The sequence below is a fragment of the Amblyomma mixtum genome, chromosome 9, assembly GCF_055824585.1.
Source record: "Amblyomma mixtum isolate Tamu chromosome 9, ASM5582458v1, whole genome shotgun sequence".
NCBI classification, from domain to species: domain Eukaryota; kingdom Metazoa; phylum Arthropoda; class Arachnida; order Ixodida; family Ixodidae; genus Amblyomma; species Amblyomma mixtum.
Window position 1 is genome coordinate 64,515,234 of NC_143020.1, and position 18,397 is coordinate 64,533,630.

The window sequence follows — 18,397 nt, forward strand, 5'->3', positions numbered from 1 at the left end:
TAGAGGTCGTATCTGAAGGACGACGTTACTTGCGTCCTCACTGCTTCCCAAGTAGCCCAGTTAATCCGCCCAGTATTGCAAATGGATGTTTTCACTCTGGGCCTTTGTTGAACCGGTCTTTGCCAATACGTTTCCAATATTGGGCTGATTAGCTCTGCTGGTTGGGTTCGGTTATTCGGAGTTTCTAGGTGAGTTCAAGTACCTCGTCCGTATCTCAAAAGCAAATAAATTAGCATGTAAATCATTTTAACGCACAGCTATGAATGAATGACTACGGGATTCAGTTATGAGCACGAGGTAGAGCGGTAGAATTTTCGGAGTGGTCGTGATACTTCGCACGAGAAGAAAGGCAAAAATGTACTTGTGTCGTGTGTTATCAGAGGACGATAACGAACTTCAGGGGGTCGACTTTAATTAGGAGGCCTCCGCTACGTGACTGTTTTTGTCAGCGTCCTGCCACCATGCATCCCATTCATTCATTTCATGCGATTGTGTTTGTCTCTTTTGCCCACGTCTTTTGCGCCGTTTTTCTGTTGAATCATGAACCAACTAGCCCAAACTAGAGTTCTTCTTCATGGTGACGTGGTTCAGTTGTGTATCGTAAGTTAGTTGCTGAGCCTTGCCTTTCCGCATGACCTATATTTACGGTACTGATATTAGCTTGATATAGGAAACAGGTAGTATATGTTGGTATGCCGGCATATAAAAAGCGCACTGGGGTAATTTTGAGGGATAGCCGAACAAAATGGGATATTCCAGGTCTGTTTGCGGCCTCGGCACTACCTTTGAGCTTGAATACCTGGCCCACTGAAGGTCTTAAAAAGGTAATGACGAACAGAACCAGAGGAGGCACACACTAGATGCATCTCTACAGCACGAATTCGAGCACCGCTTCTAAGCTTCCATACGTTCTTCCACTGGAAGCGTTTTGGAGAGCGGCTGTCGTCATCACCTGCCGGATTTATTTGAAAACACAAAAAGGGTCTTAGCCATCAAGGTTTCACGAAGTACCACCGACAGCACGCTTAACACGAACGTTCGAGTGAGCGTCCTGCACTAACGTCAGAGCCGCTGATCGCTTGGCGCTCGGTCCTATAGACCATGCTGCACGGTGTGATTGCGGCGATTGGCGATAGCTGGCGCCCTGATTACACCCTAACAATGTCTCAGTCCCAGCGGCCGATGCTCATAGGTACTTGCATCAGTGTAAGACACGCGCTCGAGCGTTCGCGTTAAGCGTGCTGCCGGGTGTATATACGTAACAAAGTTATGAATAATCTTCATGCAACTGCTGCAGTGAGAATTTGAACATCTTCTATCTCCAAGCTAATAGAACGAACGTGTATGCTCTTATGAAGTGCTGGTCTCTTAATTTAGCGATTGTAAATGTGGCAGACCTTTGCAGCGCTCTCTTAAAGGCTTTGAAAAGTGATCATGATGTGACTACGGCTCAGGCGATATTTTATTTAAAGCATACATAATATGTAACTTAACAAATAAGGCACTTCTTAATGCTTTGTAGAGCAGACGGACACCAAGAGATTTTTCGACTAACACAAAGGGACACGCACATTCATTGAAAAGCACCGATTTCATTGGAGGAGAAGCTGTCTCCCCTTAAATACACATCATGACCAGCGTATTAATACATATAATGAGAATTTGGCCTTGTGAAAAGCAATTTTACCGTTCGAAGATCGGTATATACGGTTCAATTCTTGCCTGAAACAAACTATTATTAAGTACGTTTATTCAGCCCTCTTGAATTGAATCATCAGGAGTTGACGAAAGAATACCAAGGAATATTTACGCGTAATAAAGGAAAACCGTCGTCGCTGCGTCTTGGAGAACTATAGTGCAACAGTTAAAGCAGATTCAGAAGAGTGCGTTCTGAAAAATGAATGCTCGAGGAACTTACGCCGTCTGATTGAATCAGGGTAGCTGTATATTGGTTGGTTGGTTGGTTGGCCTCGAGTAGAATGGCACATACCCACTACGGGGGAGTGGCCAAGACACAGGCGGTGAACTGTTGGAATGATTAGGAGCTTTAGAGGAAAAGGAGAATTAATAGGGTATAGGCTGACAGATTGGACGACGCAACGAAAGGGGTCCTGTTAGCTGGGAGATCGAAGATGGGAGGACGGCATAATGTGCAGATTTGAATACATCTGGAATGGTTCAATTTTGTATAGACTGAAAGAGAGGCAGAAAAAATAAAAAAGAATAATAATAAATTAAAAGTTTGATAATCAGAAAAATGAAAAGGGGAAAAAAATAAATAAATAAATAAATAAATAAAAAAAAAGTAAAAAAAAAATTAGCATGGGAGTCGCTGTGTTTCTAAAAGAAATTTTTGAACCGCACAGCGCGCACTCCTGTTGCTTCGTCCAAGCGAAGTAGCGCCAAAGGAAAGAACAACCTCAGTGGACACAGGCAGACCCAGCTGATGAAACGGAATTTCTAATAGGCGCCTCCTCAAAGAAGAGAATCGGCGGCAGAACAGCAGGAAGTGATCCACTGTCTCAGGCTCGGAACAAAATGGGCACAGTGGAGAAACCGCCAGACCAGATCTGTGAAGGTAGAAATTTAGCAGAGGAACTCGGCATCGCAAACGCGTGAAAGAGACCTCCAGTCTGCGCGAACTCCAGTCTTTGCTGCTCCAAGGGTGCAGAAGATGCTTGTATTCGGGGGATGAAGTAAGCGCCGAGGCTGAAAATTCCTGAAATATTGTGTAACTGCGAAACCTCACCGCAGCTGTATATGCGCAGGTTGGCAGGACCGCAATTATTGGGCCACAGAGAGAGGCCCTTGCTAATGAATCAGCAACCTCATTTAACTGAATGCCCACGTGACCCGGTACCCAAAGCAACCTCACCGACTTTAGATGAAGCGGGATCAGCTGCTTAAAGAGGCGTAATGCCCGAGACTCAGAGGGAGATGATAAAGAAAAGCAAATAGATAGAGAGTCCGTCATAACCATGACTTTGGAAACGGCAGGATCTAATTTACGTAAAGCTAGAATGACAGCTAATAATTCGGCCAGATAAATTGGAGTGAAGACAGGGAGACGGAGAGAAAAGGACCATCCCAATGCAGGAGAAAAAATGCCCACACCTGCCTTTTCACGATCCTGCGAGGCATCGGTAGCAATGAGAATATGAAAAGGAAAGGATCTTAGGTGGTCCTGTAACAAACCGAGAAGGAGAGGAAAGGGCTGGAGCTTGGCATTCGATGGGAAAATGTTATCAAATGCAATCTCGACTGAAGGTGAGATACCTTGGTGAAGGCAGACTTTCTTCTTCATCGTTCTCTTGAGTCATTTGCGGATTATTCCGTGCTTTAATAGGCACAGTACCCGATGATGATAGCGATAATCATTAGGTGGTCGTCCTATTCGACAATCGCTAATGCCCGATCTGCTCTTCTGCGCATGCGCGAATATACGGCAATATTTTGAAGCACGTGTAAGCAACAGTAACAAAAGTATCATTCGCGTTGCTGATTGGATTAGTACTGTGTTTTCGAGCCCGTACGACAGTGGCTCGAACCTGAATTTCGCTCATACTTTTATTTTTTTTTGACCAAGTGTTCACAACCCAGAAATCAATTATCATCTGCACTTGTGGATGAATTTCCTTTTAGGTAGCATTCTTAAGTTCATTTAAGCCTAAAACGCCGCTTAAGGCCGTCTCTCGAAGTATATTTTTCCCCTGTCTTTTTTTTTTCTGCCCTTAGAATTATATACGAGCAAACCAATTAATCCTTTGCGGATGCGCGTTACCTTCTAGGTTGCATTTAATATTTTGAATGAAAATTTGCAGTTTAAGACATTTCACATCAGCCGGAAGTCCAAACTGGAAATTGCTGCACTGCACCGTTGCGCATGCGCAGAACGCAAGATCGCGCGTCGGCGAATGTCAGGTGGCCATCCTTTTAAAAAGGCGGATGCCGACGGTGATGAAAACATTTTAATTGCATCTAAAATTCATGGCTGGTGCCCTCATTTTGACTGTCTGTTGGATTTTGCTGCCGCTCATGCTTTTTCGGTCAGCTCGTGCTGAGCTTCGGGGTCTCAGCCGTATACAGCATTTCCTGCCATACCGATGTAGATGCCTTAGCCATGAAGGATGATCATCTATGGGCTAATCTTGGTGCAACTAAAGGGCAAATAATCACTTTATGAGAACGTCTAAGACTACAAGAATACGTCTAAGATTACAAAAACTTTAGCGCTGTGCTTTTGACCAATTCAAAGAGCTGTACTAGCATTTCCCGGAAATAAATTTTTGCAATAAACTACCCCTTGCGAGAACGAAATTACGTGTCCCTCACAATGATTAAGTTCACACAAAGAGGCCACAAGTATAGGTGTGTGTGTGAATAGCTTACCTACACGAATAGCTTACCTTTACGGCCGAATAGAACATGATTTGTTTTGCTAAAAACAGAATGCAACACGAATCGAATAATGATAGAACAGAATCAAATGCGCAAAGAGAATGTCCCAAATATTCATTGCTCTATATTAAACTTTATTCAAGACTCTGTGTATAAGAAAAAAACATTGAACTGCATTTGGATCTGCTCATCACGGATACTTTACCAAAACCGATGCCACATAAAGTCCTCTTCGCACTCAAAAAATACAAAAATTGGGTTACGATGAGCCAAGAGCCTTGAAACGTTATTCAGTGAGAGCTGCGACCGCTTTTTTTTTGCTTCCTTGTTCTTGTTTTTATTCTTTCTTCGTTTCCTTCTAATTACGCCTTAGGCTGTAGCTTACTGAAACCTCGTACTGGCTTCTATGAGGGACCAACACGGAGAGGCTGCTATTGACAGCTCTTGTTGTAAAAAAACAAACAAACAAAGAAACAAACGAACAAACAAGCAAACATTGCGAGTTTAAGCAGCTTGTCTAGAAACCAAAGAAGCACGAGAACATGATCTCAGATAAATAGTTCATGATGGATATGAATCGAGTTATTGATCAATTCGCTCTCGCCCTACCATAAGCTTGCCGTCCTGGTTAGCTCAATTGGTAGAGCGACTGCTCCGGTGAAGCGGTTGTCCTGGGTTCGAACCCCCGGACCAGGACGAATTTTTCTTTAACTACGAAGTTTCTGAGAAAGCTGTATAGCTTTCCTCTGTAGCCGTATGGCTGCGCTCGGGTGGATGCCAATGAGTAATTACTCCCTTATTATGATGGATATGAAGAATAATGTAAATGATACCGCCGTACTTTCCGTCCTATTAACGTTCCGTAACCACAAACGGCTTCGTTCACCCAATCTAAAAGGGCAATTCTGTAATTAAGCCACAAGACCAATTTCAACCGGACGGTTCATGGTGTCTAGAATGGGTATTTCTCTGCGTAGCTCAACTGGTTCAAAGACACGAAGCCTAGACTTCCGGCAAAGGAGCCCCATGAAGCTCAAGAAAGCACGACAACGGGAAATAATACAGAAGTAGTCAGGCAGATCGGTACTTATTTTGCCAGCTTGCTTATTTTGTCAGGTACCTTTGCGTGGGCCAAAAGAAGTGGAAGTAGAAGCAGCAGAGGCGGAGAAGTTGAAACAATGGAACAATTTCTCTAAAAACTCTCTGTGCACCCCAATACTTGGCCGATCCCCTGTGTGGGCATGCGCCATTGTACGAGCTTAATAGCAATAATAATAATTTCTCCTCTCCTGCCGGCTGTTCCCGTTTCAGAGAAAGCAATATATGAAGGTCCCCTTTTCGAGGTTAGGGCTCCCTGTGCCTCTACCAGTTCTTGTCTCGTTCGGAGCGAGTGCCGAGGGTTTCTCGTTAAGCCCTGCTTGCGGGTACCTTCACGATTGCATTATTGCAACTGGTCGCTTACCTTGTTAACTGTATCTGAACTTCTGCCGCATGCCCAAAAAGGGAATTTGTTCCATTCCTGGTACTTCAAGTTTGTTTAATTTATTTAAAATTCTTAACAATTCATATATACACATTTTCTAGCTTCAGTCATTCTACTATTCTACTTCTCTGCCTCACACCTTTTTCTTTTTTTTCCCCCAACATATACTTCCTTGGCATTCAATACCGTACCTTGGCCCATCCCCCCGCGTGGGTACGTGCAATGTTTACTGAGGTAAAGAAGTAGAAGAAGGAGTGGTCGGCCAGGGAGCAACGGGGGGTGTGCTACGTAGCGGCCATGGAGGCCGCCCTCTCCAGTAGCGGCAGTTCGAGTGTGGCCTCCCCGGGTCCGTCGAAGGCCGCGTAAGTCGCACTTGCACCACTTCCTTAAGGCTGTTCGGTTTCAGTATCGCAAAACCAAGCATCGGGTTGATCTTGCTTTAGACACGTCTGTTGTCGTCCTCTTCAGGGAGGCATCTGGTTGAGAATTCATGGACAGGCGACCAGTATCACCGGTGTGCGCAGTTACATACGAGTACCCACATTGCTGTCTGGATCACGAAGTCATATCTACAGAGCCAAGTTTGGTGGTTGCGTGGAGGTACTGCCCGGCGTCTAGAGTGGCAGTTCGCAGGTCGCTCCTGGGGAATTGAGCGCACAGCATTCATTTCTTGACTAGATTCTAAGACTTCCACCGAAGTGCACTTATTCGTAGCTTCCTTCTCCCTTCAGCATGTTCGGGAGCCCGTTAAAAATGCAACTTTTAGCGAGGCATGCAGTATTTGGTGAAGAATCGTCCGCCTCTGCACCCGTGTAGAGAAGCTCAAGGAGTAGTGTCGTGTCGATATAATTATAGAAACTGAACGGTGCTACCTTCCAAACTCCCAATTCAGGCTGCCCCAAGAACATTCAGAATTCGAGTGAAGTTTAAAATGTTGCAAAAGAATTTAATAAGAACTTGGTGTTATTGGTTACGGAGTTCCTGGAGCCTATTTGGGACTGTGGAAGTGCAAGCACACGAACTAGCCTTTATGTGCCAGATCTGCCTGTACAGAAAACGAAAACTTTTAATCCATTAGTCTTTCTTTCAGTGTTTATAAAATACACGAAGAAATATACTAACAGCAGCCTTCATGGCCTCACTGTACGCGATGTCTGAAACTTGACCGCAGACTCAGTAAAGGCGCTTTGATGTGCTCAAACTTCGGCCATCACTTTTAAAATGCTTACTGTACCATTCGTGATCACGGCACTCCGAACGCCAAATAAGTCCTTGAGGGTAACGGTGTGGATTCCAAGAGGAGGCAAGCGTAGCAGGGCACGCCAGAAAGTCAGGTGGGCAGATGAGATTAAGAGGTTTGCGGGGATACAGTGGCCGCAGCTGGCAAAGGACAGGCTTAATAGGAGAGACATGTGAGAGGCCTTTGCCCTGCATTGGGCATAGTCAGGCCGATGATAATGGTGACTTACCACTCAAATCACATTTACAGTAAGAGGATTTAAGTGGCGAAAAACTTTTATGATTTATGTATGGGCTGTATCGTGGAATAGTTCTGAAATACCAGCACTGCTCTCATTCAAACACTCAGTAAATACGTGAAAGAAAGCGTTTATATTCCTAATAATTGCCTTTCCTATCAATATTGTCTATAAGTTCCTATTGGAGCAGTGCGTATTCTACACGCGTATAAATACAGCTGAAAGAAATCGAGCTCAATGCACAGTCCTCCTTCATGGATTGTCTATTGATATGGACTGTCCCTCGTGGCATTCTTCCACGTGCGAGGCTCTACCGTAGTCAACACGGAGTGGATGAATTTGGGTTTGGTCGCCACTGGGTCTTCTAACACGCCGTTCTCGGGCCGACTTCAACTCCGCAAGCACACGCAGTAAACTAGGAAACATGGCTTCTGGGGCACATAATAAAGGAAAAATCTTTTCGCGCATCTCTGCAACCACAATGTGTCCTAGGGGAGCCATATGAACATATGGCTTGCGGGAAAATCAGGAAAAAAGAGACTCACACCTTGGCCGGGTCGTGCAGCACCATTCACAAATTTCTTCCAAAGAAGACTGATCACCGTTCTTCGCTCTAAAATTTATTGCGTTAGCGTTTTAGGGAACTTTACCATAGATGTCTTCTCGTGGTTCTTTTGCCTTTATCAGCCAAAAACCGTACCCGGGCTACACCTTCTATATCAAAAAACGCCGATCAAATGATGGCTCCGACCTTTTCGTTCGCTGCTGCAAATCAATGTCAGCTGCAGAAAGTGGTTCTCTTTCGGACAAAACAGCGCTTACAGATTACGTTGAATTAGTACGGACACAATACGGCGCTCGCTAACACACATGTTTGTAAGTTCGGTCACGCAAGAGATTACATATTCTCCAAAACATACATCTCCCTTGCCCTCGCCGTTCGATCTCATTCCACGTGACGCCGGCGTTTACACAGGACTTACTAAATCTGCCGCTATGGACAGGGTTGGCGCTGGTGAACACTCTCAAGGCTAGGTTGCACACAGCATAGATACCCCCCAAGGGAGAAGATTACACAGCCTCCGACGTAACTCAGTTGGTAGAGCACCGCATGCGAGATACGGAGGTCATGCGTTCGTACCCCACCAGTGGCATGTAATTGTTTTTGTTCTACTTTATGATCAATTGGTTTTCAGGCACTAATTTTAATATAATAACTTTCTATTGATAAATGCCCCCCGTTCAAATCTGCCGAATAGAGTTTCACGTAGCGAAAGCTACAGAAGCAAGAACTGTCTGCCGAATGGTCAGAAGCGGCTTGCTGCAGTGTTCGAAGATGTCGTTCACTGTACGTGCGGTCCTCTGTGCTCTCTCCTTTCTCTATAGCGTCTTAGTCAAGCGCACAGCTCTGCTTTATATACCCCATACCTGACGTCGCAACTGTGAATTGAATGACGTGACACAACGTGATCACCACGTGGCTTTCTTACAACTTGCAAGTCAAAATTCAAGGTTAAAACCCCAAGATCAGAGTCCAAGGTCAAAGTTCAAGGTCAAAGGTGGTGCACTACGTGGATCGCGCCTGGTTAGGTATATGTTCACATAGTAACACTTATTTCAAGGTCGTTTCAAGGACATTCGGAGGCTCGTTAGGTGCTCTCGGGGACAAAAGTGGTATACTCCACGCGGCGGGAGCCGGAGCAACGGAAAACTGCGGCATTTTGCCGATCTAAAGCACGAAACATTGAAACGAGCCAAGAGAAATACCTGCTGATAACAAAGGTCACGAATTAGCTGTCTCGGTCCTAGATGCAGCCTGTAGATGGCGTTGCAACGCAGTTTTCAGTTGCTCCGGCTCCAGCCGCGTGGAGTATACCACTTTTGTCCCCGATGGTACATGCGCATAGTAACACTTATCTTGAGGTCGTTTCAAGGTCATTCGGAGGCTCACGGCGAAATGCGTCTCAACTAAAGTAGTGAAGGTTTCGCTACAAAATATCGAAATACTCGCCCATGCTTTCCATTATTTCTATGACTTTCGGCTTCCTTCATATACGAGGTTCCATCGAACGCAAGCTGTTCTGCTGAAAGAATATTCGATGGACCTTGCAGTAAGCGGACATTCCTTGGCCGTGCACGGAGGCTCGGCTCCCGCTCGCTGGAGGCGGCGCGTCAGGTCCGGAATGCGCTATCTCTACGGGACGCAGCTACCGCACCGATAGACATCGAGCAAGCGTAAGTAGAGGAGCTGATTCCATTTTTAAGATGGCAAATCTTCTTAAAAACCATCAAAATTCAAGCTCTATCCGGTACGCTTTAAAAAATCGGTAAATTGATAAATTGGTTTTTGAGGAAAGGAAATGGAGCAATATATGTCTCACTTATATCGGTGGACAACTGAACCTCGCCTAAGAGAGGAAGGTGCGATGACAAGTGATGTGAAAAACCTTCAAAATTCAAGCTCTATCTGGTTCGCTTTAAAAAATTGGTAAATTGGTTTTTGAGAAAAAGAAATGGCGCAGTATCTAACTTATCTCAGTGGACACCTGAACCACGCTGTAAGAGAAGAGAGGAGGGTGGAAAGGCTAATCATCTGAAAAACCTTCAAAATTCAAGCTCTATCCTGTTCGCTTTAAAAAATTGGTAAAGTGGTTTTGAGGAAAGAAAATGGCGCAGTATGGGTCTCACTTATCTCGGTGGACACCTGACCAACGCCGTAAGAAAAGAGGAAGGTGGGATGACAAATCTGATAAACTTTTAAAATTCAAGCTCTCTCTGGTTCGCTTTAAAAAATTGGTAAATTGTTAAATTGGTTTTGAGGTATGGGGCTTATTTGGGGAGATAAATCTGTTCTCCCCGTTTAACCGCGGCTGACAGAATTCAAAACAGCGCGGACCCCACCCCGTGGTCCCGAGCGCTACCGAGCGCACGCCGACCACGGCGGGCCTTGCTCTGCGGGAACAAAGGAACGACACACTGGCTGACACAAACAAGGCATTTATTGCTATAATAACAATAACGCCAGCTAGCAACAAAATACACGAGGAATCGAGGACGTCCGACTCACCAGCACGGTTACGAGCGAATGTTGGCAAGGGAGAACTCCAAGGCCGTACGGGATGGACTGGCGGGAGCATGTTCCGACCAGGAGGTGCCCGTTGACGAAGAGCGGAGCCGCGCGCGACACGTCCGTGTGCTTTCCCGGCGCCGAGCAAAAGAGGACCGTCTCTTCCCCGCGCGTGCGCAGCAAACGCCATCCGTGGCGCTAGTGTCGCTGCGATGCGAGCGCCCTCCCCTGTTAGTTAAAGAGCAACTGCAGCACTTTTTTTTATCGTATCGCGATATTCAAGTATTCAAATCTATATAGGCGGTAGGTAAAGCATGCCAAGTGTTTTTGCACTGACATTTAAAATAGTGATGTAATCGACGATCGAATCTTGCGCTTCTCCTCAAGGCACCGAAGAAGTGCAGGGAAACTCAGCGTGACGTCACGGAAGGTATGATTTCAAATTACCGCTGTCGTCAGCCACACCCTGCCCTGACTCATTAGACGCTGCCAAACAACTCTAGGCAGGGTTAGCCTTCGGTGGCATTGGTTTTTTCCTTCCAGGCAGGCGTTTGTGCGTTGGAAATGTACCGATACCTTGGATGACGTCGTCATTCGCCCTTCACTTGGCGTTGTGCGCGACGGAGAAGCTTGAAGGGCGTCCGGACTTTAATCGGCGATTACTGCGCTATTTCAAGTGCTAGCCCAAAAAGACTTCGGATGCTTTACCTGCAGGTTTCACACATTCGACCCTCTTAAACTAGTTGATTTCTAAAACCTATGCAGTTTCCCTTTAAAATAACACAACTGAGAAGAGTGCATTGCGGGGAAGCTAACCACAGTTGAGGTGCATTGCGGGAAAGCGAAACCGCAGAGGACGAGTGCGTCCCCACAGAGGAAAAAAAATCGCAGTGGTGTAGTGGAGGTCTCCGGAATAATTTCGACCACCTGGGGATCTTCAACGCGCACTGACTTCGCTTTAAGCGGATGCAATGGTCTTGGGACCAAAATTGCCTGCTCCATCTGCTCCTTAATTCATTTATTAACTTCTCCCGCCTAATTTTATTGTCCGTAGTGAGGAGGAGGAGGTAAACTTTGTTAAAGAAGAGGTCTTAGGCGCGGATGGGGGTGATGTTCCCTTCCCCGCGGTGGGCTCCTCTTCTAGGCCGGACGCCAGGTGGCCGACAGACGATGTCGTTCGGCGACCTCTTCGACTCGCTCTGTGACTCGAAGTTGAACCTCCGGGTCCGTAAGTGATATTCCTCATACATCATGGCTTTAAAATGTCGGACCTCTTGTTTCATATACCAAGGTTGGCGTAGTGTTATGTATGCGGCTGTCAAATGAGCTGCTGAGTTCGGCTCCAATGTTTAAGAACGTCGCCATTAGATTTTTTGTTGGACAGATGCCTACGGTGCCTGGTGACTTCCGAAAATAACCGGTACTATACCATCGGTAGTTATTTTTGCTTTGACTTTTAGATAATTTATTACTAGTATGACAATGTATTACTACTCGAATATCAAGAACGACTGTTTTTCTCCGAAAATAGGCCATTTATGGTTTCAGAACTTTAGCCTTTCGGGAACTTTATTTCGGAATAATAAAAAAAATATATGCGTGAACGCAAAATAAACTAGCTTCATTTTGAACCGAAGCAGTGTACCATGTTTCTTTACTGTCAGTTTCACATACCTCTTGAGAATTACGACAATTTTTTTTTCATTAGCATTCGAGAGCATAGCATTTCCAAGGTTACCAATAGAGCCTCTCCATGGCGACGTGCAGGGTGTTTTACCTAGATTTTAACCGATTTTCAAAAATGTTTAGTTTGAGTTAAAAGAGCGCATTTTTCGACCTCTCATTGTCAGCGGAGTAGTACATCAGAATACACCTTAGATGAGCTAATAGAAGGCTAGTTAAACAATTTTGAATAGATAACTTTTAAACTATTAGTGTTAGGCTCATTAATTATTTAGAGGGGTGTTGCCCACCGTAACTAATATTCATATCACTTTATAGAATTTCGCAAATGGAGTTACTTTCGACGCTGTGGTTGAAGAAATTTTGGCTTCATCGTTCGAAATTACATGCGCTTTCGAGAAGCTTGCAGGCAAAGAACCTCACTGGTGCGTGTAACCCGTCGAAACAGCCAAAATTTGTTGGACCATAGCGCCGAGGGTAACCGGCGTTTTCAAAATTCTAAAAACTGATACGGATGTTACTAACGGTGCACTACACGCCTCTCAATAATTAAAGAGCCTAAAAGCAATAGCTCAAAAGCTAACTATTCGATTTAGCTAACCAGCCTGCTAGTTAGCACGTCTAAGCTGCATTCTGATTTACTACACCGCGGGCAACGCTATGCCGATAAAAGCGCTCTTCTAATTCAAAGAGCCCATTTTTAAAATGGCGGAAAGTCTTAGGTGAAGCACCCTGTATACTGACATACTAATTACGTTACAGACCTGAGCCTGTGTTCCAAGGCCGGTCGCGGTGGAGCCGCTGGGAGCGCCGCCTCACGGGAGGAACCTGCTTGGCCGCCACGGTGGTCGTCTTCACCGTGCTGGTCGTGACGCTGCTTCTGACCAGTGGCTTCCACAGGGCCAAGCACGGCGCTCCTCGCAGGGCCCAGGAGATGACTGCTACTAGCAGCACCCAGCACACACCCTGGCCCTGGATAGGCATAACTAATGGTGCGTGTGCCCGCCTCGCACTAAGCAGTTTTGCAGATGAACACTTCTTAAACAGCCCAGGTAACTGGCCCAATATTGGAAATGTATTGGCCAATGCCGATCCTATCAATGACCACAATGAAACCACTATTGTTGCGAAAGCAACACTACGCGAGTCGCCGAGCAATTTCGCGGAGCCGAGGAAAGGCCATACTGCGCATGCGCGAGGAGCAGTGACGTCACACGGCGCACAGCTGACGTGCAGCCGCCGTCCCTGCGTGGGTGACTCAGAGGTGCCGCCGCCGCGCGTTCTCCATCGCCTCTCTCCCTCTCCTCTTTGCTTTCGCAATCCTCCAGGTTTAACTGGAGCTAAACCACTGCCATTTTTTTTTCTAATATTGGGCCTATTACTTGAACTGCTTGGAATATTTCAGGTTTCACTTCTGCTGGGAACATGAAATATGTTATTTCATGATATACGCTTCATAAAGCCACACCTTAAGGCGGGTCTCCGACTATTTTCAAACAATAAGGATATAATAGCTGGAGTTTAAAAACATCTTAAAATAGCTGTTGCTGCTTTTCAGAGTTTTTGGCTGTTTACTGCTAAATTTCCAGTGCAGAGAAGGTTGTATAAATCAAACGCGACGCATGATCATTGCTGCGTTGCTAGTGCTAACAGGTGCATAAAAGTTCTTTTTACTGCCTATAAAAGTCCAAATCAATGCTTTTGATTTTTTTTGCCACTATCCCGAAACGGGCTTGGAGTAACTGCCACCTCCTTGAAAGATGCTGTAAAAGATGCGAAATATATCGTTTTAGAGATACTCATCAGATAGGAGCACAGATCCTAAATGTAGCTGAGAATGAATGTTTTCACGGTACTAAACGCTATTCTATAGCTGCCCCCTCTGCGATTTCAATGTCCTACACATTGGTCGCATTTTACAGTGCCAGTTCCCAACATCATTCTGAGCTTTATGTCCCGAAGCTGTGCATGCTATCAGGAACACCGTAGTAAAGGCTTCTGGTTTGGTGTCGACCTCTTCGGATTTATTGTGCACAGAAATCGTTTAGAACACTGTAGTTCTTGCGTTTCGCCTTAATCGAAATGCAGCTTTCGCGGCCGGCTTTCAATACATCAGCCTTTTCATATGCAGATGAACTCCATAGCCACTGGACCACTACGGCGGGTAATTTTGTCACATTGCCGCCATGTGTAAAATTTCTTCTCTTTTTACCGCCTTTGTTAAACTTCTTCCTTCTTATATATATAAGTGGCCTAACAATCATTGCCGAAATTACACCGTGAACCAATAAATCTCAACGAATACGCTATGCTTGCAATGGTATTAAATTTTTTCGAGAGTCGTCTTCCATACGTTGTAACGGCGGATGTGTAGAGGACAAAACACGTGTCGAAGACGCATGAGCTGCTTTCTTTGGACGAGCTCTTGATTGCACTCGGGACATCTAGCGATAACAGCTGGTTCGAGACAGGTTGGATGTGTGCATGCACAATTGCACTTAAGCTATTTCACCGTTTTTTATTTCCCCTTGCTAGTCGCCGTGGCTCTGACAGTTCAGTAAGGTTTGGGTTCAGGCTAGTTGGTCACACATGTTTGACAAGGTGACCACAAATAAATGGTCGAGTAAAGACGGCAGACAAATGCTAATTCTAACTAAACTTTGTTCGAAAGATTGTACTAAGTATTCCGGATTACTTAAAAAAATAAAAAAAAATCAAGGAAGTTTACATGAACGAATCTGAACAGCAAAGCACATGTTGTCACAAGGATAGGGCACATATAGCGAATGTTCCTTTTGAGAAAGACCAATTGGCTGCGCGCAAAAAAACTGACTGCTCATCCTGTAAAGATATGCAATGCTTCTAGTATTTCTCGTTTGATCTTCATAGAGCGACTATTAATAAATGCAGAACTGTACCGTAATCAGGAGCACCGTGACCGCCACCATCGAATTCACAATCGCAGCAATGAATCGCAAAGGTTTCACGCATTTATTTGTCTTAGTACAGTGTTGGCATACTCGCGCAGATTATCATTTAAACATTGCCCAATCTGGCCGTTAAGGTGTTAAAGGCACCATTAAGTAAAAAATCCGGTGTCACCATTGTGAGCCAAAAATCACGGGTATGGATATGGCAGATGGTCCCCAGAGAGCAACCTAGGAGGCAAACGGACACCTAGGTCACATGACGTTGCGGCGTCCTCACGAGGTGCCCACCGGATAATGAGCAAAGAGCAACCTGAGCCGCACAAGGCCCGGCACTAGGTGCACCTCCCATCGCAGGGCCATCGCTTAAGCGCTACACCAATGCGCCAGGAATGGTACAAAGACTCTCACGGATTTATAAATGTAAAGTCGAGATTGACTAATTCCGCATATGAGGATGTTAACCCATTAAAACTATCGTATGATACCATTAAGGCGGAGCTCAAGTGTCTCCTGCAATTTTTTTGTATATATTACTCTCCACAGAATCCACATACCATTCGCTGTGTCGTATTAGATACTGTTGTCTGTTCACCTGAGTGAACGATGCTTAATTGATAGTCGGCACGAGCATGCCAACAATGGGCGTCATATGAGTGAAAATCGCATGATTCATTGTCGCGATTGTGACTTCATAGGCGGCGGCCACTATACTCCTGATGTCAAGAGAGATCTCTTGCTATTGACAATTACGCTGCAGAGGTCACACGAGGAATACTAGAAGCACTGCGCATAGATAGAATAAGCAGCCAGTTTTTAAGTGAGCAGTTAGCTGCTCTTTCATGCAAAGAGATTCGCTATCTGTGCCCCAGCCATGTGGCAACATAAGCTTTGGCTCTGCGGTTCCGTCTTGTGAGCCCTATATTTGTTTCTATTTTTTTTAGTTGTTCCTATACATTTTGAATGATCTCTATAATAAATTTTAGTTAGACATTGCTCTTGTCCCTAGTATTCACTAGTCACTGTCTCGTGGACGCTTTATGACGGAGTGCTCATGCAGTTGGGCATAAAGCATCCACATGGACCGAGTTGCACTCCGGACTGCTTCAGACGTGTGATGTGCAGCTCGGACGTTCCTGACAGGTCTTTCCCCCTCTTTTTACTGCATCCGATACCCTACAAACTCTGAAAGAAAAGGGGTGCGATAAAACTTTTTCGAAAGCGAATCGAATAAGAATCCAGTAGGAAAATAGCCGGGTCGAATATTCGCCCCAATTTTCGTTACTTCTTGCATGTGAGCAAAAACTGTGGTGCACTTGCGCCCACTTTGGAGTACGGCGCTGCAGCTCGCAAAAATTGCTTGCTTTGCGCATTGGCGTTGATATCCTTTCGCTGCACGATCATGTATTTGCGCCCGTGACTTGTCTGTAAAAAAAAAAAAAAGGTACTTAGGCGCAGCCCTCAAACGTTGTGCCCATTTCACTCTAAACACTTTGAAGATATTCTTTTTAACCGTACCATCTGGTTCCGGTTATTCTCAAGCTTTAAAAATTGCTCTCCATCTCTTCTACTCAAGAACCATCAAAGTACCAAACTTCCCACCATACAGGGCTTTTCTGTGCAGCAGTTCAATACAGGTCATACGGAATGTAGTGTTCGCCTTCCAGGTTCTCTGGATCGATTAGAGGTTTGGAAAGCGTAAGTCTTATTCTCATCATGAACTCAAACAGAACAACTTGCATAAACAGGACGGGACACCCAAGTTTTGCAACGCAATACGATCTAACATGAAATATATAACAACAGCACGCGCAACGTCTGCAAGACAGACTTCGCTCCACTTAAACACATACTCTGGGAGTGTAAGGTATAACTAACCGGTGTTAACCCGTTTAGCTGCGGAAGGAACCACATTTCGCGTTCCCTTGTCTTTCTATGCAGCATTGCAAGGAGCGGGGATGGAGGCAGCGATGAAGGGAATGGCGAGTTCTATCAGCGACCGCCTGCTTCATGACAACGGAAGCCCAGGGAATCGACCGCTTGGAGCACCTCCGGTGCAAAATTTGTCGCTCAGCGAAGAGACGGGACGCCCTCTGCTGAAGACGCATGGAACGCGTCGCTAGCGTTTAACTGCTCCCTGGCCCAAAATATAAGCGGAAAATATACTCAAATAAATGTTCTAAATTGCGAATGTGGTGGAAGTGCATAGAGCCCCCAGTACCACATGTTTACGGCACCAGACAGACCACAAATACTGAACCAGAATCGACGAAAGGTTGAGCACGAAACTAAATTTTAGTATTATTTGTGGCACAGCTCTGAGAAAGGCGGGGGGGGGGGGTGGATGGGGGGAGGTCAATTTTTCGTTTGGTTTGTTGGGGCTTAACGTGCCAAAACGACTAAGGCTATGAGGGACGCCGTAGTGAAGGGCTCCGGAAATTTCGACCGGAGCCCTTCACTACGGCGTCCCTCACAGCCTGAGTCGCTTTGGGACGTTGACGTTAAACCCCAACAAACCAGACCAAAATTTGATCCCCCCTCCCCCCAATTTTTGCCATGTATTTCTTGTTTTCGGCAAAAATAGGGCGAAGGAGGCGGATGTCGTTTTCTAATTGATAATTTCTTGTTAGGGGAGAAAGCCGTTGCCCCCGACCTCTCCTCCAATGAGCCCTGCTTTCTTTAGCGACTCATTTTCACTCACACATAAAAAATATTTTGTAGCGAAAGCTACACTAGGCTAGTCAGCGGCGCATTTCGGGCGGTCGTCGCAGGCCAGTACTGAGCATGCGCCGTAACCATGGCAACCGGTTGCTATGGTTGTTATGCGCCGAGCATAGCGTGCTCGGCGCATAACGTATTTTTGGCTATATGTATCCTGTCCTAGCTGAGCTAGGCCACAGCACATTTTTTGATGGCAACAATCTATACTGTTCTTTATGAAATATTAGTTTAAAGGTTTTTAAACATTTGTTTATTAATCCCGCCGTTGTGAATATTAAAATATAGCCGAAGAGTCCCGAAATATTCCCAAACAGCCAAAATTATCCCAAACTATAATTTTAAAAAACGGGGGAAATACACACGAGCATTATTCAGACTAAACATAATTCAACGGTATGATCCCCTTAAAAAAAAATGGAACTGGAACTGTTTCCCTTATCATTAAAAGCACATCACCTTGCTCGAATTAAAACATTAACTTTGTTCATTTCTTACTGTCGATAACCCAGGGCACAACTTTTTAGCCATCACGATTCTATTGCTTTTCTTAGAGTACGTGTATTCATTGCGTTAATATATTGTTACCTAACTATCCTTTCTATTAGCTTCGCCGACCAACACTGTGGACTTGGCATATTTA

At 45.3% G+C, this 18,397-nt stretch overlaps 1 protein-coding gene across 1 annotated transcript; it reads left to right on the plus strand.

The window, feature by feature from the left end:
• Positions 1 to 6,178: 6,178 nt before the first annotated feature.
• Positions 6,179 to 17,159, plus strand: LOC149329387 (uncharacterized). Its single transcript, XM_089559236.1, has 4 exons — positions 6,179 to 6,243; positions 9,472 to 9,594; positions 12,872 to 13,101; positions 16,978 to 17,159. The coding sequence occupies exons 1-4, from the start codon at positions 6,179 to 6,181 to the stop codon at positions 17,157 to 17,159; spliced, it is 600 nt and encodes a 199-aa protein (XP_089415362.1).
• The last annotated feature ends 1,238 nt before the right edge of the window (positions 17,160 to 18,397 follow it).

Coding starts and splice junctions, on each gene's coding strand:
- LOC149329387 (XM_089559236.1), top strand. CDS start 6,179: ATGGAGGCCGCCCTCTCCAGTAGCGGCAGTTCGAGTGTGGCCTCCCCG. Junction 6,244..9,471: donor CCGGGTCCGTCGAAGGCCGC/GTAAGTCGCACT, acceptor TGGACCTTGCAG/TAAGCGGACATTCCTTGGCC. Junction 13,102..16,977: donor CTGGATAGGCATAACTAATG/GTGCGTGTGCCC, acceptor CTTTCTATGCAG/CATTGCAAGGAGCGGGGATG.